General features: G+C 35.9%; 1 protein-coding gene across 21 annotated transcripts in view; it reads right to left on the bottom strand.

Annotated features, from left to right (window-relative positions):
- The window catches only part of PDE4D (phosphodiesterase 4D), a 1,566,198-nt gene that overhangs the window by 610,956 nt on the left and 931,431 nt on the right, over nucleotides 1-23,811 (bottom strand). The window contains exon 1 of one of the 21 annotated variants that reach the window (XM_054685072.2): nucleotides 1,402-7,172. The exons of the other annotated variants lie outside the window; for them this stretch is intronic. Within the exon in view, the coding sequence (XP_054541047.1) occupies nucleotides 1,402-1,448 (47 nt within the window). The 5' untranslated portion in view covers nucleotides 1,449-7,172. Of the gene's footprint in view, nucleotides 1-1,401; nucleotides 7,173-23,811 lie in introns of those variants that run through there. 21 annotated transcript variants of the gene reach the window in all.

The following is a 23,811-nucleotide window of genomic DNA, read 5'->3' as shown; positions in this document are numbered from 1 at the left end:
GATTAAAGACTATTGATGTAAATTTGTCTGTAAGAATAATGAGGACCTTATTGCTGATGCCTGACCCTCACCAACAGAACAAGCAAGGCAATGGCACCAAGGCTCCCCCTGACTAGGAAACTCTGGTGATGCAGTTGGAAGTGGGCCACCGAGGTTTGCAGGCATGTCACCCATGCATTCTAGAGACTGGGGATAGTAGCTCTGGTCAGCAAAAAAGGTAGATACGCCACAGCATCGACTCTGGATGGATCTGGTGTTGTTAGAAAATAAGCACCTGCCTAGAGTGGGAGAGGATGTCTCCCATCCTTCTCTGCAATGGATTTTTTAGCTGAAAGCCGAAAACTCTAACAAACCAGCAGGTGATTTTGGTGGTACCTTAAGCTCTCAGGGAGCTTTCATTTGAGACATTGTCATAAAAGCAGCTGGAAAACCCTCTGAAACCTATATTTAGGTATCTATTATTCATCCAGAGTCCAGCCAGAACATTTACCTGAAAGATATACTTTCAAAATCAGACAAACTGCATTTCCAAAACAACCCATGTTAGCAGACACTAAGCCTTAACATGTGCCTTTATTATGCATTCACAAAGTTTCTGCTATGAAAGTCAGAATCCAGCTGACCCTAAAGGTATGGCAAAAACAAGCAATTTTAAAATAATGACCTTTTGCTCTTATAAATACCCTCAGCAATGAGTTCCTACACACATTTAGTCATAAACTCCAGCAAGAAATGGCACATGATATCACATGTCCAGGGACCTGAATGCATTGCATTGAACCTTAATAGATGACCAAATATCAAGGCACTAAGCAAGTTCTATGAGAGCCTGAGCACTTCCTGATTCATATGTTAGAATTCTACTAGAATTCTACTGGTTCATTCTGGTAGAAATATTTCTTGAATAGCTAAAATATCCTTAACTGTGAGGCACCAACACATTTTAGCATTATTTTAAAATTGAGTCAACATTCTAAGTTTCCCTTAACCTTCTTTTAGAAATTCAGACAAATTGATATATCAGAAATTCATGTGTGCCCTTCCCCAGGGAATTTTCAAATAAAAATAGCAAAACAACAAAAAACAAACCCTAAGCCTCACCTTTAAAAAAATTTATTAAATTGTTGCCATTCTCAAAGTTTTTTTCTTCCTCCATGAAATATTAGCAATTTAAATGTTCTCAAGTCCTCATGCTTGACTTATTTGGGGATGCTTCATATTAACAAAGTATTTTTTATTGCATAACCATTACTTTCTCAGACAATATTCGGTTTTGCACAGTTTACTTTTCATTCTCACTTGATACCAATACTCTAGTTCAAGACAAATCCTCATCTGGTACCTGTCATGGAATTTGATAATTCTGAGTTTTACAAACTGAAGGGAATATTGATTACTCACCATATCCAGGAATGCCTTCTAAAGGGAAAATTATTCACGTGCATCATGTTCGCAGATCTTCTGTCATTAATATTTTTCTTGTCTCCTACGTTACATGTAGTGATTTTTACAGATGAATTCCAACTCTCTTGTTTGAGCAGCTATCGTGGGCAATTATTGCAACAAGTATTGAATTCCAAAAAAAAAAAAAAAAATCTCCCCCCACCAATAAAAACAAATAGCAATTACAAAAGGCCTTCCAGGATTTGAAAAAAGAAACATCACAGAGCACTGCAGGTATGGGTCCATCCATTTAGGTTCCACTAGTTAGTCAACATACTAAAATAACCAGTTCAACTAATAATCCTAAATGGTGGCAAATATTGTCCTGGTAAAATCTAACCACCTTGAGTGTAAATTAATGCATCCTTAAGGAAGGACTCTGGAATGTGGGAAGAAAGGAGTCAAAAGACAGTTTCTTGATATCCTTGTTAAAGAAGTGTTAGAAGGGAAATGGAAAACTTCAGGTTGCTTTGCCATGCTGTCCTTTAGAAATGAATATTGCTTTTTCTTCTTTCTTAGGCACATATTCATGTGTGGTCACTTTAACGCAGTGCTACCGTCTGAGACGTGTCGGACAAAGGCCTGGGCAGAGGGGCTAGAAACCATGTATCACCAAAGCCAACTTCTTTCCCAGATTTCAGAATTGCTGGTTCAACTGCAAAAGTAGGAAGGCAATGAGTAATTTCTGCTCTGCAGGACAAGATTACCATTAACTACCATCATGACTTCAGAAGATGCTGTCACGATGAAATTCATTTCTGCTGCCTAACCCCATAATAAGGCTGGCTGTTCTCTTTATGTAAAATGACTAAGCTATTGATCTTTTCACTGCAGAATCCCCTTTATTTTGTTATTATCAAAACCATGTGGGAGCTTTTCATATTTTGCCTTGGAAAGAAAATGAATTTCACAGCTGCAAGTCAGACGTTGTCTAAGAATTCTTCCCCCGATGTCTTTCTTTTCTTTTTTTTCCTCTCTTAATCTCTTTTGTTTTTCACCCCAAATTCAGTTTTCCAATAGGTGTCATTTATTCTGATGCTCTGACATCTTCTGAAAGATTCTCATGCCCAAGCTATACAGACCTTGCATGCTTTTAAAACACAATGGCAACAGGCTCCTGCTGGAGTCCCCCAGCGCCGAATTTCCAGCAGAACCTTTGGAATCCTCGCAGCCGCCTTGTCTGCCCTGGGCTGTGCCGCCCCAGCTCTGATCAGCTCAGGACACTTGCAGGCTCCGTGGTACTGTACATTAACTCTGCAGCAGCCTGGCTCGGCTGCAGAGACTGCTGCCTGACAGGGGATGTGCTGGCGTCAAGGGGGCCCTCTAGGTGGGTTCCCAGACATTGCAGAGCCGCGCACTCCTTGCTAACCTCCAAGTAAGAGCAAGCAAAAGGGGTTAAAGGAATAGCTCGCCCTGGAAGAGCAGATTTCTTTCAGTAATTACCAGGCAAGAAAAGCTAAACAAGGAGAAGCCTGTAAAACACCTCACAGGGAAATTACGCCTTAAACAAATACGGAGGGAGGATTTTTTGTTTGCTCGTTTTCCTTCTTACCCAGTGAAAAAAAAAGAAATAAAAGAAGTCCAGAGATAATTTGCAAATGATAGAGTTTGGTGGATTTGACTCCTTAAAAAAAAAACACCGGGGTGGGGAAGCCTTGTTTACTTGATGATTTGTAACCATTTAGCTGCAGATGACCACATGGTGATTTTTGGACAGGAAATCCTATGGAAGCCGGTTCTGCAGAAGTCAGTTGTACTTCAATTGCAATTGCGCATGCCATAAAACTGCTTGTTTGATTAGGGGGTGTGTAGATATGAGGAATGCTGAGATAAAACGTTGCAATCCCTATCACTGATGTTTTGCATTTCTTCATGCTTGTTCCTTTGTTGCAAAAATTCTGTTCAATAATCCCCCAAAAGCACCCCATCACTGTTGATGCCATTTTGGAGCAAGAATAAAATAGTAAACTCTTGTAATAGTAGGTTTGCACTTAAATGGTATTTGTTTGAAATCAGTGGGAGAATGGACTTTGCAGTAGAAGTACACTCAACATTAATATACCACTTTTAACTTAGGTATTTAAAAAGGCTTTTACGCAATTGCTTGATATTAAATGGAATACCGGCAACATTTAATATAACATGCTATTATCTTCATTTAGGATTTCCCCAGTGAGGTCCTGTCATTGCATAAAATATTACCCAAGATTGGGTGGAGGGCATGTCCCATAAATTCAAAACCTAGTATAAAGAAAACTAATCTTAAAAACCACCATAATTTGGAGAATTTTCATTTTGATCAAAAGATGATCCTAAAAGGAGGATTCCTAGGAGGAAGAAGAACTGGGTGATTCCTTAAAAGCAATGTGAACTTGTAGGTTCAGAAAGATGCCACTACAGCATAAAAGAATCTTGAGAATATTTGTTGAGATTTCCTGTAGCCTAGGCAGTGTCCTCATGACCCCTTTTTGCTAAAGGGACTAAATCTCTTCCATAAGGTCATTTGTAATCCGGCCCAGAAAACTTCAGCCTACATTGTTTTTAACAAGCTTTGAATGTTTTGAATCAAGTAATTAAAAATTTGATATTATATTAGACATTTAAATATTATTATTTAAGAGCTAGGAACATCTACAATGCCCCAGGTCCCATTCTAAGATAGTTACAGTATTACCCCATTTAATCCACACAACAGCACTATGAGTTAAGGACTGTTACTAGCCCTGTTCTCCAGATGAGGCTATTGAGGCACTCAGATGTTAAGTAGCATGTCTGAGGTTAAATATCTAGTGAGTCACTATCTGAATCAAGGAAGTCTGGCTCCAGAGCCTGTACACATTACCACAATATTCTAGCACCTCTATAATCATAATAATACCACCTTGTTATACTTTCATACTTTCTAAAATATTATTGTTATATGTATTATTTGAGCATCACAGAATTATGCTGAGGAGATTAAGACATTTATTATGCCCATTTTGGAGATGCCAAAAAGATTGTATTTGTTCATTATCAGGCATCTTGTGAGCAGTAGATCTGGAAGAGAATTCAAATTATTTGACTCTGGTTAGTGATCTTTGATCATGATGATGATAATGATGGGTTTTAATTATTTTAAAACTAACATTCAGTCCTTATACAAGAGAGTAGGTCTCCATAGAAAGTAGCAAATGCAAAGATTTTTTAAAAAGATGTAAAAATATATTTTCCTTTGTAATGAACATCATTTATCTGACATTATTTTCTTAGTCCATTTTATTCTACTCTGTTCATATGTCAAACCATCACCTATGGGTGATAGGATAGTGAGAATACCTCTGAATCTTTCTCCACTACCACACAGTTCAACATTCAATACTTGTTAGCTACATTTCCATTTGCGGGCAATGATATAAGCAAAGCACTTTATAAATAAAATGCAAATGATTTGGCCATTAAACTACTAAATATACTTAAACTAAGAGGACATTTTAGCTGAATATTTTTAAAGCGAATTTTCCTTGGATTTTTATTTTTATACATGCAACTGTCTAGAATAAAGTCTAACAAATTAGAACAAAAGGAAACACAACTGAGAAACTATGATAAATAACAGAAAAGCCAAATTTCTGCTTGAAAGATAGCAAAGAAAAAACTGTCATTTATTTCACAGTTCAGAGAATCAAGACTACACATTATTAAACAATCCAAAATTGAATATTTTTGCAGACATAAGGCAACAAATATAAAAGAATAGGCTTGCTTAGAAAATAGAAATAACTCATTTCCAGCATTTTATTCCATTTATATTAGAAAGAGGGTCTTAAGAGTTATGTCTACTAATTTATAGGCTGATACTTTACAAATTTAATACTTCCTACATGTATGGCCTTCAAGAAACAACAGTTAGGCAGAACTAATAGGTTTGTAATCTAAAAACAAGTTGTCAAAAATGAAAAAATGTTGTTGGGTTAGGGTAATGCTAATCTATTTTGTTACACTAAAAGATAATCATCCTTTCATGAAACTTTTAAGAAATATCAGGAAGCCAGTTCTGGTTGCTCATGCCTGTAGTCCTAGCTACTTGGAAGGCTGATGCAGGAGGATAACTTGAGCCCATTTCAAGACCAGGCTTGGAAACATAGACTCTGTCTCTAAAAAAATTAAAAAGAAATATCAGGAGTAACCATAAAAGATTATCTTTATGGCTAATCTCAGCCCCATTATTTTTATCAATACAGGAGTGCGAATTATTAGCAGGGCACCATAAATTGGCATAACCTTAGTGAAGTCCCTACAGCTATGGCATAACCTCGGCTCTACTAGAGCAAAGACTGGTTTGTTGTTTTGTTTTGTGTTTTTTTTTAAATTTTAATCCCACAGCAAGCACAAGAGTAAGTGAACTTATATTAACTACCCTTAAATGAGGCTGATTTAAGAAAAAGCTCAATTAATTGATAAACTACAAACTCAGAGCAAACCAAAATACTTTCAACATTTTCACTGAAAGATCGCTTAATGCATCCAGAATCAGAGCCAGAAGTATTAACTAGCCAGTGTCCCACGTCCTTTTCCAATAAAACCCTTTTCTCTCATGGTTATAGGGTTATGCTCATAAGAGTGAAGGTTTTCAAACTAAGTTTCTGGGAACCCTGTGGTTTTTCAAAGTTGCATCAGGTCAGCTGAGGGGCAAGGTACTTTGTGCTGGGTCTAGGAAGCCAGGTACTTTGTGCTGTTTCAACAAGAGCTCTTCTGCTTTAACTAGTTTTATCTCAAAGTTTGATAATACATACAAAAAAAGTCTGGCTCTTTAAAAAAATTACAAAAATGTAACAGTAGAAATACAGAATACTTTCTACACAAATTCTTATCTCTGTAATATCAGTTTCAGTATTTCATCCTCTTAAAATGCTTTCAACTTACACACTTCCTTCACAATGAGCATAAAAGAATGATTAAGTTCAACCTTTATGCTAGTATAAGCATAGTATAATAAAGTCACACCCTAGTTTCTGAGGTTGGGTGTTTCCTAGGCTCTTTAGTCACTTGTACTTATCAGAGGGTGTGATGAGTTACTTCATTGATTTTCCCTGAGTTTCACTTTCAGAAAGTAACTTTAATGTCAAATGTTAAGGTATATTTTTTTGTCACCATTGCATTTTGGTATAATCAACAGCTAATGTCAATGTTTGCCTCTTAAATAACTTTGATGAAATAAAACTCCTGTATATTTAGATATCAAAGAATAAAGACCTAAAAGATGACTTATTTATCTTACATGAATACCAATAATCGGTTCAGATATTTTTGGAAAGTCCCCATTCTTTCAAGAGGCTGGATTACTTTTGTCCCTTAGATGTCAAAAACAAAACACTTGGTCCCTGTATTCTACATATTGGGTTCATATAAATATATTTACACATACAAAAACTTCTATGTACTTTTCTTAGCACATTCTATATACTATTAATAACAGTATAAATACGTTAAACACAAGGATATAGAAGCTACTGTCACCTGGATATCTTGCAGGATGTGACTTTTTGCCTCAAGCTCCCCCCTATAAATATATATTTTTTACCAATAAAAAATAAAATTTACATGAGTTTTCACATGTGTGTATGTATGTGTAATTATACATTTTTTTCTTTTTATTGCATATATCATCAACTAATAAAGAGGTGAGTGTGCCATCAGAATGAGACCTGAGGTGGCTGTGCTTCCAACCCCACCTCCCAGCAAGAAAAGAACATTCAAGACCAAATTCTCTATCTCACCTTTACAGAAAGCCAATCCCCCAGGAACAGAACAGTGTCTTCTTCTCTATATTTATGACACCAAAAACATTGTTGGTACTCAGTCAATGTTAACTAATAACGATGTTGATAGTCATGACTTTCCACTCCTGGCAAGTTCTAGCAAAGTCTGAAGGCATGCTGTTCTGAACATTTATAACTGAAATACGAGAAGCCTTTCATGAAGCCGCAGTTTCAGTTGCTGAGAGTCAGGGAAATGCATCATGTTTCAGCAAGTTGCTAGTAGCTACTACATTCAATTTCTACATATTCTCATAACCCAGGGTACAATCACCAATTAGAAAAGAAAAAATAAATTCATTAAACACCTAGTTTCATCACCTAAAACCAGCAAATGCTTTGTTGGGACTTTTCATGATTCAACTAATATAAAAAGCCATTTTGGATCATATTCCTCAAGCTTAAATCTTCTAATCTTAAATGATAAATTCTTTTACAGAAGAAAAATCTCATAATATGAAATATATTTCATAATTGGAATATTTAGAATGCTTGTTAAATTTTACTTTTAATTTTTTTTTTGGAAGTAGAAGACTTAAAAGCCTAATACTGAAATACAAAGAAGGCACTTAATATTTATACTTAAGAATCAAAAGTGGAAAAATGTTCACAGCAAGTTTAAAGACAAAAAAGTCAAATGTGTATACCATCTTGGAGTCCTAAGATGTGAACCCTTATTTTCAGGTTCTGCCTTTTACTTTTTGTGTAATTTTGACCAACGCATGAAACCTCTGTGAGACACAATTTCCTTATCCGTAGCATGGACGTAATACAAACACTTAGATTATTATAATTTTAACTTATTATAATTTAAAATTTTTTAATTATAGAAAAATACTTTTTAATAAGAGCTCTTTAAATGTTGTTTGCATATACCTTTAAAATTTGCTTAGTAAAATATAATAAAATACAGATCATTTGTTTTGCAATTTACTGGAATCAAAATGGAAAAAAAAGAAAAAATACAAATAATGTAATGTCAAAACTACCTTCTGAAATGGAATTACATTTCATTTATATCTTAAGCTTTTCTAAAGGCTTTGTATAATATTTGTTTAGAAAATTCAAAGGAACAAAAATATTTCTCATGTAATAAAATAAAGCCCAACTTCAAAACTTACTCATATTATCAGCTGGGCATGGTGGCTCGCACCAGTAATCGCTCTCAAAAAAAAAAAAAAAAAAAGAGAAATGTTGTAAGAATGCACACGTATTCTTTCATTTATCCTGATTAGATGTATCCAAAATAGATTTGCTTTCATTGGAAATTTAATTGATTGTTACTGATTGATAATTTAATTAAACTTCTGATGACAGTTCTTCTATCACTCAACCTCCCAGTAAAAAAGTAACATAATCCAGCTTTCAGTTCCTCACATAAGGAGCTTGGAAGTTGCCAATCTGTCCTAACAACAAAAAAGCTGAACAAACTGAAAAATCAACTCTTCTTAGATCCATAAGAGAAGTGAGGTCACAGGGCAAACTGCTGCCCAAACCACTGGTGAGATAGACAGTAGGCTATGGAGAATCACAACATACCGGAGCAGAAACCTCCAAGAGAACCAGTGCTGGGGTAGAAAAACCTCAACTATAATTGACAAATCGTTAGAGGCTGAGTGCAGGCAAGTCTGAAAGTTGAAAAACTCCAGAGGAACCCAGTAATAGGGAGGTCCCCACAATTCTGTGTGTTTTACCTCCAGGAGCGCTACCAAGTTCTCACAGTAAATATTGGAGAAAAATTCTCTCATGCTTCCAGCAAGAGAAGGGAAAAAGTACACATCTTTAAATCTGCTGAAGCTTGGTTCTTCCTGAGGAGAAACTAGTTAATCAGAGCCTAACCTGCTGGGGTTTTTTGTTCCGTTTTGTTTTGTTATATCAGAGCCTCACTGACCTGGGGAAAGAGAAATGCCCAACTCCAGCCCACTCTAGCCTACCATCAGGGAGAAAGGAAATACTCAATTCCAGCCCACTTTAGCCATTCTCTCTCACCTATGGTATAAGAAAAAAAACCTGAAAAACACTTAGGAGATTCACAATCCAGAGGCCCAGGCTCACCAAAAGACTGAAACCTAATTATGGAATGATAGAAAGCTTCCCCTCCACTGCCCCTTACCACACCACCACCCACATAACATTTTTATTTTATTTATTTATTTATTTATTTATTTGGCAGAGTTTTGTTCTTGTAGCTCAGGCTGGAGTGCAGTGGCGCAATCTTGGCTCACTGCAACTTCCGCCTCCTGGGTTCAAGCAATTCTCCTGCCTCAGCCTCCCCAGTAGCTAGGATTAGAGGTATGTGTCACCATGACTGGCTAATTTTTGTGTTTTCAGTAGAGATGAGGTTTTACCACATTGGCCATGCTGGTCTCAACCTCCTGACCTCAGGTGATCCACCTGCTTCCACCTCCCAAAGTGCTGGGATTACCAGGCATGAGCCACCATGCCTGGCCCACCCATATAACTTAAGGCCTATTTACAGGAGTTCCTTTCATCCAGTACATGCCCAGCTATGAAGAAAAAATTACAATGCATAGTTAAAGGCAAAGAACACAGTTTAAAGAGACAGAAGAGGCATCAGAACCAGACATGCCAGAGATGTTGGAATTATCCGTATGATACAAAAATGGCAGGTATACATCAATATAAATTTGTGCAAACCCATAGAATATACAATACTAAGAGTAAATTCTAATGTAAGCTATATGTTTTAGAGATAATGATGTATCAATGTAGGTTCAATTGTAAAAAAAATGTACCACTTTTGTGGGGGGGATATTGATAATGGGGTGGCTATGCATGTGTGGGGGTTGGAGTAAACGGAATATCTCTGGACCTTTCTGTGAATTTTGCTGTGAACCTAAAAATGCTTTAAAAAATAAAGTTTTTACAAAGTTACATGACAAGCATTAACATTTTATACCCAGAATATGTACAATTTTTATACAATTTCAAATTTATGGATGCTAAAATTGCTATTTGTGATGTCAATAGATTCCATTTTCTTTACAATTGCTTGAAGCAAAGATGTAATTTTATCAAGAATGTTTAACACATATTTTGACAATCTATAAAATCTGAAACTTATCACATAGTTTCATTTTAACTAGATTCAATATCATTTAAAGTTTCTTTTTAAAGAGGAAACATTATTTCATTTAGGAAACCATGCAAGTTCAACATGGGAAATACAAAAATAAAATAAAATAAACACACAAGAAAGAAGCAAGTCATCCATAATTCCACTCCCAAAAGACAAGTCAGTATACTTCTTTCCAGTCTTTCTCCCCTCCAGGAATAGTGGGTTTACCACCGATTTTTATGTTGTTGTAAGAATATTTCACCGACCTCTGAATTTGGTAAAAAGTACTGCCTGGGAAAGAACTCTTTTATTTGCCAGATGGCACATGGTAAAGAAATTACCATGAAAATACTCAAACCTCTCCACTCTCACAGGCTTACTAGGGAAGGCAGTTCAATCGGATGGGGCTTACAAAAGTTATTATTCTCTTTAAAACTCTTGTGATGAATTTTTACCAGTAGATGATCTCAAGAGGGTATTCCTCTGGATGTTTCTATTCTTAACTCTTTAGTTTTGATCCACCTTTGGGTCTGCTTGTATATTTCTTTTTAAAAATCTTAAGTAGTATATCGTTGCATATACTACTACAGTAGTAGGACATAGTAGATGTATTGTATAGTCCAGGTAAAACTAAGAAATTATTTTTCCTACTTTTAGAATGGAATACAAGTGTGGTCTACCATATATATTGTCAATCGAATTTAACGCTTCTTTAATATTCTGCCAGTACTGGTTTTTAGTGCTTTTTAAAAATTATATATATATATATATTTTTTGCAGTGTTTTCAGTCACTTTAATAGGAAGCTGGAAGAGGCTGCATCAGAGGCTGCAGGTAAAATGCCATTTAAAATCCAAAGGCCCCATTCACCACTTCTAACCCATGCACATATATAATTACACATCATTGGCAGTTAACAGAGTTAGGTATAAAAGCAAATATGACTATGTTATTTACAAATACATATATTTGTATATATTTATAACATATGTATATTACATATATATACAGACACATATATGAAACATTAAAAATGAAAATATTTCATTTAGAAAACCATGCAAGTTCAACACGAGAAATACAAAAAAAAAAGAAACACACAAGGAAGACACATATACATGTATTTTTATTTCAGCATCTTGAATTGACTATGTAGAGACATTGCCACTCCATTTTTAAGTTATTTTTGAAATAGATGACTAAAGATTATCATCAGCATGTAGTGGGGTACATGCTCTAGGGGTAGTGGGGTTTTCTGGTCTGTTTTGTCCTTGGTATATCCTCTAATGCCTAGAATAGTATCTGGTGCATAATAAGGACTCAGAGTGCTTATTATCTTGACATTGACTTTGTTAAGTATTTTATTATCATAAATATTTAATAAATGAGTCTCTATACCAAACATGATTACTTATGTCTCCCTATGTTTCCTTCTAAAGACCTTGCCTTTCCTGCGCTTCACCATTATAAAATCTGATGGGAATAAGCATGACAACTTGACTCACTGACATCTGATTCATTTACTAGGCAGCAAATATTAATATTTGCTCTTTGGAATGTGAAAGGTCCTAAGTGAAATTGAGACTCTAATCAGTTCAAGGTGGGGTTGAACCAAAATGTCCTGTAGACTCAGAGGCTGAAGTTACCATTTTGGGTTCAGTGCAAACTGATAACTAAAGAGACAGTGGCAATTACAGGGAGAAGGCAGGAAAGAACAGAAACACAGAGACAAAAAGAAATCCGTGATTGTATGGCCCCAAAGAGAGTAGCTGCCTTAATTTCAATTTTCCTAATCCAATAGGCCCTGCTACACTTGTTTCTGTTAATTTCTGTATCTTCATAGTAACTATGTTCCCCCTTTTCTACAGGAGCTAGTCTGAGTCAGCTTCTTTTTTTGCAATCAACATTGTGATGAGTCATCATATAAGAAACCTTATGTTGCTATTCATAAATTATTTCCTTCCCTCCTGAAATAAAGTCATTTAAAATTAATGCTATATTGTAATATTGAATAGCCACAATGAATGAACTTGACATTAAATTAATGGTTACATGATCAAGTGGCTTAAATTAAAATGCACAGAGTGGCGTTAACAATGTATCTACATCTACATCCACATCTAGATGTTCTGGAGACTGTTCTTTTTCTCTGACTGACATCTATTACACTTCCAGTCAAAATATTAGCTTCTCATTTTCTCGAACCCCTTTTCACAGTTTTCTTCATTAAATGTCAGTTTGTTTCAGATAAGGAGAGGTGAGAGAGAGAGAAAGAGAGAGAGACAGAGATTTTGGAAAAAAAGAAATACTGCGATGTTTTTAGATTTATAGAGAGAATAATTTGGTACTCAAAAGGCAGAATTCCTTTTTAGGAAAAAAAGGATATTCAGATAAATTTTTTCAAATAATCTTTTGAAAGCTTAAAAATATAAAAATCTATTTAAACTACAACCCAATAATTTAGAAAAATTAATAGTTTCAAAGTCACTATAGTATAATTAAGTAGAATAATCTCTGCATTTAAGTGTAGAATAAATTCAAGGCTAGTTATTAAATACTAGTTGCCCATTGTGGACAGATGCCCTCTCATTCACCTAGCATTTTACACACTCTTCCTTGCTGTTTTTAACATTCTGACTCGAGGGTGAATCTATAATGCTGAGCAGTTGAAACTTTTAACTCGCCTGCCTCTTTCTATAATTGGCATATTCCATTCCTAAAAAAATCGCAATAGACTATATAAATCACTTAATAGACATAACAAAGCAAAACATGAACAATACACGTCCCAAACTGATGAGACACAAAACTATTAATGTGAAACTGAATTGCCTAGCTCTGTATCTTACACTTTTCTCTCTGGGAAGCACATTTGAAATGTGGGAAATAATTCAATGGGGAATATAATGTGATTTTATCTGTTGTTTTTAGTTCCAAGATTTGCAAAATACATAAAGACACAAAAGAACTTTAAAATTTTCCACAAAATGAAGTAGCAAACCTGATCAAATAGTAAATTCATTTTTAAGATTTCTCCTCTTTTCTCACTGACCCTCCCTTTCCCTTTAGATTAGCAATCAAACAGGGACTAGAGCAAAAATAAAAAGCAGGAAGTGGGCAACATAGCACCTGACAAAAAAGGATTTTGTTGTCAGAATCCTCAGCAAGTTTTATTGATGTTTGAAATTCCCAACTCATTTTCAAAATGAAAATGCTACAGGAAGCAGGAACAAAGTTAATGAAAATATAAATGCACTTTTCTCCTCATATTCCATAACCACTCACTGATTAGAGGCACAGTCCATTTGAGATGAGGCTGCTGCCACTGTCTGTGAGGGAGGGTTGAATATTTTTTGTTCTGGGAGGAGCAACTGTGATAGCCCCAAATCCCTGACAGCCTCTCTTCATAGACTGCAGGTCTAGTGTGCAGGTGATAGTGCTAAACTCCCAGTCCAAGGGAGTCTAAAGGAGGAAGCTGTGAAGAAAAAGGAAAGTGAAACAGTGGACTGGGACAGAAGGACATTACTATTAATACTAATTTTCAGCCAGTGCAGTGGCTCACACATGTAATCCCGGTGCTTTGCAAGGCTGAGGCAAGAGGATCCTTTGAGCCCAGGAGTTCAAGGCTGCAGTGGGTGACAAAATGAGACCCTGTCTCTAGCAATATAAAAAATAAAAATCCTAACTTTCCCATTCCCCCCAGTGACCTGCTGTTTTCCACACCTTGAATGCACATCTCTTTTGGGATCCATTTGCTGGAGCAGAGGTGTTTTAAAGATCAGAAGCATATTTGCTAGGAGGCATAAATAATTTTCCCCTCAAATATTAGAGTAAGAAAGGGGAAGCATGCAAGAAAGATACAAATATGATATGGTATTGTCAAGGTAGTTAAAAATATTTGTAAATGGATATCAGTATTGTAACATATTTGCTGAAAATGAGGACATGTAGTAGATAGCAAAACGCTTTTTTTTTTTTTTTTTGGCTTTTTCTTTCTTTTTTTTTTTTTTTTTTTTTTTTTTAGCTCTTGTTGCCCAGGCTGGAGTGCAATGGCGCAATCTTGGCTCACTGCAACCTCTGCCTCCCAGGTTTGAGTGATTCTGCTACCTTAGCCTCCCAAATAGCTGGGATTACAGGCACCACCACCACACCCAGCTATTTTTATTTATTTTTTATTTTTTATTTTTAGTAGAGATGGAGTTTCACCATGTTGGCTAGGCTGGTCTTGAACTCCTGACCTCAGGTGATCCCCCCACCTTGGTCTCCCAAAGTGTAAAACACATTTTATTTGCTTTCACACTGTCCCTTTAAGCTTTATGTATAAAGAACATCTTATGACTTTTCTGGGTACTGTTAGGCAATAGAGACCTTTGCATTCATGCTAAACCATCATCTCAGACTCTATCCAGAAATTAGAATGTCCATTTCAAATTGTAACCCAAAACTCTAAACTTGATTGAACTTACATTTTCTCCCCTCTCCCAGCTGGACCCACCACAGAGTCTCTGTGTGCAGTGGAGTAAGTGGGTGGCATTGAGACTGGGTTGCTCTTCCCCTTCCTTGGCTATCCAGACTGGCTAGCTGTTGGTATTGACTCCTCTGGGATTGGAAGGCACAGAAAGTGGTGAGGAAAGGAAGAAAAGAGTTTTGTTTTGTTTTCTTGAATTAGTGCCATCATAAGATGGCATCACATGTTGGAGACCTGGCAGATGTTGAAAGCTGCCTCTTTGTCTCATGGTTACTTTTGTGGGTTCATAATTGGTATCCCTGCTGGGTCCTCTGGCTGCAACTCCTTTGACTCAAGCAAGAGCCTTGTTTTCCAATTGCTGCTGATTAATCAGCCCCCCATCAAGGCCTTGGTTTTCTAGTGGTTCCATCCCTACCAACTCTTGCTCTTGGAGCCAAAGTGGCTTTCCCAGATGGTCTTCTTGGGAAGGACATCAAATGGCTGAAGGCCAGGTCTCTCTTTGAGCTTAATGTGAGTTAGACAACTGCAGCCCGCTTTAAGAGAGGGTAGGGTTGGACTCACGGCACTACTCAGTTCTCTCTCTCTTAAAAATATATCTTCACAAGTTCTTGCTCAGGCATGAAAGGGTGCATTTTCTGCCTTTGGTCCTGGTGTCTGGCTATGACTGTCCATCCTGTGTAAATGAGGAGAGTAAGTCTGCGCAAAAGGAAAAAGTGCTAAGATGGCAAAGCAGAACCTGGGTGATGTGTTTGAACCTCTTAATAACCTGCCCTGGAATAGCCTACCTTGAAAATTCATGTTATAAGACAGTACATTTTCCTCATTTGTTTTTGTTAAGCCATTAAGTTGGGGGCTCCTGACTTGCAACCAAAGGCATCTTAACTTAAGAAGTTTACCATAAATATTTATTATAACCCACACAAGGGGATGTCTCAGTAGGTAATCCAGTTAGATAGCAGAGGAAGTTTATGTTTCCTCACTTTTCTTCTTCTTTCCAAGTAGCTGGTGGGTGAGCTCATCTGCTACAAAACACACTTCAAAATAAGATCTTTAAGTTAATTTTCAAATTGAAATTGCTGTTATTGAAACAACAGTTGTGATAGCACCTGCGATAACAAATGTAAATAAAAACAAATAAAAGCTATGCTCAATTTGTGGACCCATCATTTCTCAGTAGGCTTGGATCTCTAGAGTTCACGGGGAGACCCAAGAGGTTTCTAATATTACAATGTATTACCAATATCCAGGGCAATGATCACATTTCATCTTAGAAAATCAGAAGATGATGTATGTGCCAAAAACCTTCGGAAATTGAATTGTGCTTTATGCTGAATTCTGTTTGGAGGATCTAGCAAGGACCCATTTTACTGTTCCATCCTATGATGTGGGTGTGCTTATATTAAATCACTTTCAGAGAAACACTAGGTGACTAATTTGTGACAATGATATGTTTGCAGACTAACATAACACATTCGTAACAACAGCAGAATAATGAGCTAATTTGTAACGTACCAGATGGAATGTACTGAAAGCTAGTGGCCTAAGCTATCATAATTGTCCTTTATAATCCAAGAAGTCATTTCTAGTAATCTTGCTACCCACAACATTGTTTTTATATAAACAGGTCACAGTAGAACTAATCCTCTTCCCGTGAAGGCAGGCCTCTGTTATTTCAGTGTGCTTGCAACTGGGGAGCTGCTGCAGTATGTGGTTCTGGTTTGCTTTTTTTTTTTTTTTAACTCCTATGTCTGAATGGCACCCTATAATGAGGGATCATTAATCTTAACTGTTCTGTAGCCCATGTCATTGTTGTTATTTTCTTTTGATGTTGTTTCTTCCGTAATTTACACACATTTAGGTATATTCAAATTTATACTTGAACTGTCTTTCTTTTTCCTCTATGTTTGTGTGTTCCAGCTCACTGAAATAGGAACTGAATCCTCAGCACTTTTGAGACTGCCCATCCCAAATCAATCCAGTGATTACTTTAACCTTCTTATCATTAGTCTCACTCCCTCTCCTTTCGTGCTCAACCAAAACTTGAGATTTATAAATCTGAACCCCAATTTCAGCTCTTTCTCCATTACATCTCCTCAGAGCCCCAAGTGTAAACTAGCTAACTTGTACTGCTAGGTTAATAGAAATTTTTCTAAAAGAATAACTAATATCAATTTTCCTCAAACTCTTTCAAAAACTTGATGGAGTGGAATACTTCCAAACTCTTTTTACGAATCTAGCATTGCCCTGATACCAAAGCCAGAGAAGGACACTACAAAAAAGAAAACTACAGGCCAAAGTTTCTGATGAATATAGATGCAAAAATCCTCAACAAACTAGCCAACTGAATTTAAAAACACAATAAAAAGACCGTTCACCATGATCAAGTGGGATTCATCCTAGGGATGCAAGGATGGCTCAACACACACAAATCAATACATGTAATACATCACATTAACAGAACAAAAGACGAAAACTATATCATCATTTCAATAGACGCAGAAAAAGCACTTGACAAAATTGAACATCCTTTCATAATAAAAACCCCTCAACAAATTAAGTATAGAAGGAATGTACTTCAACAAGCAAAGGCCATATATGACAAACACATAGTTAACACCATACTTAACAAGGAAAAGTTGAAAGCTTTTCCTTTAAGATCCAGAGCAAGAAAAGATGGCCACTCTTGCCACTTCTATTCATTATAATAGAAGTTGCAGGATACAAAATCAACATACAAAAATCAGTAGTGTTAATATACACTAGCAGCGAACTATCTGAAAAAGAAATTTTTAAAATCCCATTTACAATATCTACAAAGCTGTATAACATTAAAGATGACACAAATGAATGCAAAGATAGTTCGTGTTCATAGATTGGAGGAATTAATATTAAAATGTCCATATCTGAAGCAATCTACAAAACAATCTACAGATTCATTATAAGCCCTATCAAAATTCCAATACCATTCTTCACAGAAACAGAAAAAACAATACTAAATTTCATATGGAACCACAAAAGACATTAAATATCCAACTCAACCTTGAGCAAAAAGAACAATGCCGAAGGCATCACATTACCTGACTTCAAAATACACAACAAAGTTGTAGTAACCAAAACAGCATCGTACTTACATAAAAACAGACATATAGACCAATGAAACATAATAGAGAGCCAGAAATAAACCCCTACATCTACAGTGAACTTATTTTCAACAAAGGTGCCAAGAACATACATTGGGGAAAGCACAATCTCTTCAATAAATGGTGCTGGGAAAACTGTATATCCACATGCAGAAGAATAAATATAAACCTTTATCTCATACCATATATAAAAATCAACCCATAGTGGATGAAAGACATAAATGTAAGAATAGGGGAAAAGCTATATGACACTGATTTAGGCAATGATTTTTTGAACATGACTCCAAAACCAAAGGCAACAAAAGCCAAAATAGACAAGATTGCATCAAGCTAAAAAGCTTCTGCACAACAAAGGAAATAATCAACTGAGTGAAGAGACAGCCTACAGATTAGGAGAAAATATTTACAAGCTGTACCTCTAATAAGGAATTTGTATCCAAAAATATAAGAAACTCAAACAACTCAATGGCAAGAAAATAACCTTATTGAAAAATGGGCAAAGGAACTAAAAAGACATTTTTCAAAAGACTTACAAATGGCCAACAGACATATGAAAAACTATTCCACATCACTAATCATCAGAAAAATGCATACTAATACTACAATGAGCTATCACTTCATACTTGTTAGAATGGCTATATCAGAAAGTCAAAAGATATTAAGTGTTGGCAAGAATGTGGAGAAAAGAGAACCCTTGTACACTGTTGATGGGAATGTAAATTAGTACAGCCATTATAAAAAACAGTATGGAGGTTCTTTGAATAATTAAAAATAGAACTACCGTATGATCCAGCAATCCCACTACCAGGTATATATCCAGATAAATCCTGCATGATCTCATTCATATGGGAAATTTAAAACAGTTGAGCTCATAGAACTAGAGATTAGAATGGTAATTACCAGGGGCTGGGGCAACTGGAAATGGAGGTGCAAGTGTGATATTGATCAAAGGAAACAAAATTTCAGTTAGATAAGAAAAATAAGTTCAAGAAATCTATTGTACAATATGGTGATTCTAGTCAATAACAATATGTTGTATTCTTGAAAAATGTTAACAGAGTGGATATTAAGTGTTTTCATCACAAAAATAACCATGTGAGTTAATGCATGTTAATTTTCTAGATTTAGTCAGTCTACAATGTATATATACTTCAAAACATCATGTTGTAAATGATAAATACACAATTTTATTGGACAGTTAAGAATATAGATGTAATTTTAAAATTTACTTAGATGTATATCAAGACATGCCATATGTTTGAATACAGTCTTGTAAAAACAGTTTTTCTGAAGAAAGCATGGTTTTCTGGAAGGAGCACAGGCTTTTAGTATCATTGGACAGACCTGAGTCTCTTATTACCACTTTATTTACTTAGTCTCATTTCCCAACCTTAACCAAATCTTAATTTTTTCGTCTGGAAAACAACGAGACATATCTCCTAGATTTCTTCAGGATTACATTAGAAGGTATAGATTAAATCATGTAGCACATGCAAGTACTCAATGCATAGTTGTTTCCCTTGATTCCTCAAATGTTTGCCATTTAACCTGCTGACTGCAATGGTGAGAATGTTAAATTAGGGAAGCAAGAAAACAGCAGTGTAGAAATAGAAGGATGAATAACATAAGCTTCTAAGAAGCAATTATTAATGCAACGTAAGCTGGCAGGGTCGACTGTAAACAGCCATGGTATGGTTTTGGTATCATTTGCCTTAAGGAGAGTCTATAAATTAGAGTAAGACCAATAACCCAGAAGAAAAATGGGACATGGATGCAAATAACCATCACAGAAGGGGAACTATAAATAGTCAAAAGCCGTTTGAAAAGATCTTCAATCTCACTGATAACCAAAAATAAATAAAACTACAATGAGGTATTTTGCCTATCACATTCGTTTAAGATTTTTTTTAAAAGACTAAAAATATGCAGATTGTGAGGGGGTGGGAAACAGTACACCCATACACAGTTGTTAGAAACATGGATTAGGAGAGACATTTTGGAGTACAATTTAGCAAATTTTTAAAAATGTAAACCATACATACCATTTCAGAACAATTACATTTGTAAGAGTTTATCCTACAAAAATGATTGCTCAAGTGCACACAAACATACACACACATACACACATTCATTTTGGCACTGTTTATAAGACCAACAAAACAACAACAAAAGTCTGTTTCTTTCTCTCTGACCAGATATTAAATTCCTGGGGAGAAGGTCAGACCTTTCTACCTCCTCCCCAGTAACTTCCAAACCCGTAAACATGTAACAGGGTTGAAGGTGCTTAAAACTGCATATTGGCTGACAAAACATCAGAATATTTTTATTATGTATAAAGACAATTATATAGATTTATAAAATTTGTAACTGACTTGCTATTTCCAAAGGTGAAAATAAGTATTCAATAATTGGCAATGCAGAAGTTTATTTTTTTCTATCCATTTGAAATTTGTGAACATTTTACACAATAATTGAGTTTTATCAACTTTCCAAATATAAGTATTTCTTATTTGTATTTCAGATAATAAATTTGTTATTTCTAGAGACTTAAAGTATTTAAAGAAAATCAAAACATCCCATCAAACACAATTTTGTTCTTAAGTCTCTCTTTCTTCTTTTATTCTCCAACCCTGCCTCCCATGGTATATACAAAGCTTTGCTTTGCTGCCAGACTTTCTCTAACATCTAAAAAGTGTAGAAAGCACCGTCATTATAGGCTAAAATTGATCTCATTTATCCCAGGAGTACCAAAATTCTCAAACAGGGGTTCAAACTCCTGTTACTATAATTCTTGGGCTTGTTATTTCAATGAGAATCTAATTTTCTTGCAATAACAAATGGGGGGATGGGAGATAGTGTCTTCCAATTACAAAGACCATGCTCCTGATATTATCAGCAAAGCGTACCTCTGGGTCACTTTCACCAGAAGCAAGTTTGGGCCTTAGTTACACCATCTGGACCAAAGTGATGTGAATTTAAGTGTATTTGTTAGTGAACTGTCTGATCTGGGCTATGGAACAGACTAAATGGAACTAATCCATCTAAACGGGAAACTCATTAGACAGGTAGTCAGCCTAACTTGGCTACTTTATTACAGATAGATCCAATATTAAAAATAAGATCCAATATTTAAAAATAAAATAGTACCTTCTTTTTCAGGGAGAACTATACTAAATAAGAACAGTTGATATACATATATTCATATGTAGATGCAGACATATATAGATATATACATATGTATATACATGAATATACATGAAGTAAGAGTGTTACAGTATTCTCAGAGCAATGTGCTAGGAAAACACGCTTTCATCTATGTGAACCCCAGATCAACTGGTATAAATTCTGTATTTGTATGTTTCTGGCACTATAAATTGAGCTGAGCTTCTCAAAAGAATACATTGTATTAACTAAAGGGATTCAATTAATAATTAGCAAAGAAACTAATCAGCTTTCTTCCACATACCATTTAGAAACATGGAACAGCACATTGGAAATGGCAGCAGGAGGAGAGTGAAATAAAGTTAATATTTTTTCAAGTCTGTCTTCTGGGGAAGACTTTGTGCACTGAGACTTAGACAAGTTATTTCCTTTAATACAATAACCTTATGAAGCATGTACTAATATTCCCCAGTTTATAGATGATGAATCTGAGGAACCTGGAGAGGTTAAGTTACTTGCCCATGGACCTGGAGAGTAAATGGCTGAACTGTGCTTGGACACCAAAACCTACCTTTGCCCACCATACTGGGAGACCAGAATTGTCCTGTGGATTCGGAGAAGGCTGGACAGGACTGGTTGGAGGGGATGCAATTATGGAAAGAGTAGATGGAGTAATAAAGAACATAACCTTCGTAAGTAGTAAATGCCAGGCACTGTGCTCAATACTTGACTTCCCTTTCCTCATTTAATCTTCCATAAAAGTACTACTAGTTTGTCCACTTTACAGTGAGGAAAACAAAGCACGGAATAGTTAAGCAAATCACCCAAAGTTACACAGCCAGTTAGCAAGTCTTACAATGAATTCATAATATTATTTCATTGTTTATTTTCCCCATATTCATCTCTCTTTTTGTTTTCTATTTCTTTCTTACAGAAGGGGGGAAAGGGGACATGTTTTATAATTTACTGATTTCATATACCTTTGGAAGTTTTAGTGCCTTTTGGTTAAAAAGTAACCAATATTTTTCCCTATGTTTCAGATGCCAAGAGGCTATTTAGAGATATTGGGAGGCACTTTACTGACGTTCTGCTTATGTCAACAGATACGCGTAGAATTAGGCTGTAATTTGATTCCTAACCCTATTGATGACTTCCTAAACCCTCATCAAAAACATTTTGTTTTAGTTCCCCATATGCAAAATCAAAATAAAGAGGTGTCTTTGTTTAAAAATGCTAATATATGATTTGGCAAAGGCTGACATTTTATCTTGTCTCCTTGGCTGCTGTTTTGGGATTATTCATCTAGCACTGACTGAGTGCCCAGCATCCATGCCCCTCCCCTTTCCTATTTATTATCAGGCTGCTGCAGTGCAGCATTGAAACATCTGATCATTTAGATCATTAAAAATCAATCCAATGACCAAATAGTTCTGTACGTTTTAGAGAAATGACAGAAAGTGCAGTATTAGATTGCTATTAACTTGCTCTGGGGTTTTCTTTTTACAGCTGCCAGGAAAGTCATTTGGTAAAATTGATTAAACCAGCATGCCAAGGAGGAGAGCGGAAAAGAGCAGAGAAATGCAAACACAGTGAGCTTGGAGGGGAGGGCAATGTTTTTCTTGGGAATGAAGTGAGATGTCACTAGAGGAGGCAGCAGGGGGTAGGTGGGAGGAGAAACCTTGCATATAGTGAGCATACTATAATTAGAGGTACAAGAGATTCAAGATGGTAGGATACAAGGAACCACAATGCAGAAACAATAAAGGAAGAAGGAATGAAAAGGAAGCAAGCTATCCATGTGCTTCTAACATACTGTCTGCATTGGTTACACTGCACAGTTTGTCTGAATTAATCCAAGAGACATCACTGGTACAATAAGAAGAAGCTGATTTGAGGATTTCCATAGATAAAGCTCTTTCAATAGCAGGAGTAGGTAGGGAAGAGTGCCTAGTTTCCTACACAGTGTGGTTTACTTCTGTAAGAACAATTAACGAAGAAAAGAAAATAAACCTCTCTATTTGTGCTCAATAGGACGATGAGTGCATAAAAATTCACACATGCCTTCCCCTAATTTGTTATTATAGTGGCCATACATATTCCTTCCCTCCAAATAGGAACTGTGTTCCCCTTACAGAATTGCATTTCTCCTTTAATACGTTTCAACAATTTTTTGATTAATCCAAAAAGAACCCTGGTATGTGAAATCAGAGAGTGCTGACAAGGATGGATTTTAATGTGGGGTTTCTTCCACTTTGCCTCTATTTCTAATTCCTCCCTATGTCCTATTTAAAGTCACACTTAGCTCACACAGCGCATGCTTCTAGAGAAGAGGGTAAGCAAAAGCATCAAGAATTTATTTGCTGTGTATTATGTCTGCTAACATTTCAAGTACAACAACCACCTAAACACAAGGGACTTAAAAACAGCATTAAAACTTTAAAAATAAAGAAAATATTCTGTGGATGAGTGCATGTATTTCCTTGGATATTGGACATTGAAAATGATAAGACACAAGAACCATTTAATTGCATACGAGAACACCAACACTAGTCTAAATGAAGTAACCCCCTTGAGAGAAGTTTTAAATTGCATTTACCCTGTCCTGGGTATGCTACTTGGAAGAAGCTATGATTTAGACAGCAATTTTTGGCAGCCAAGATTTACATAAGAATAAGTAGCCTTCTTGAATGGGAGTGGCAGCCAGCTTCCATGAAGTCTCCCA

This window comes from Pan troglodytes, chromosome 4 (assembly GCF_028858775.2).
Source record: "Pan troglodytes isolate AG18354 chromosome 4, NHGRI_mPanTro3-v2.0_pri, whole genome shotgun sequence".
In the NCBI taxonomy this organism is placed as follows: Eukaryota; Metazoa; Chordata; class Mammalia; order Primates; family Hominidae; genus Pan; species Pan troglodytes.
The sequence above is the reverse complement of the archived record's forward strand: the minus strand, read 5'-3'. Positions and strand labels throughout refer to the sequence as shown.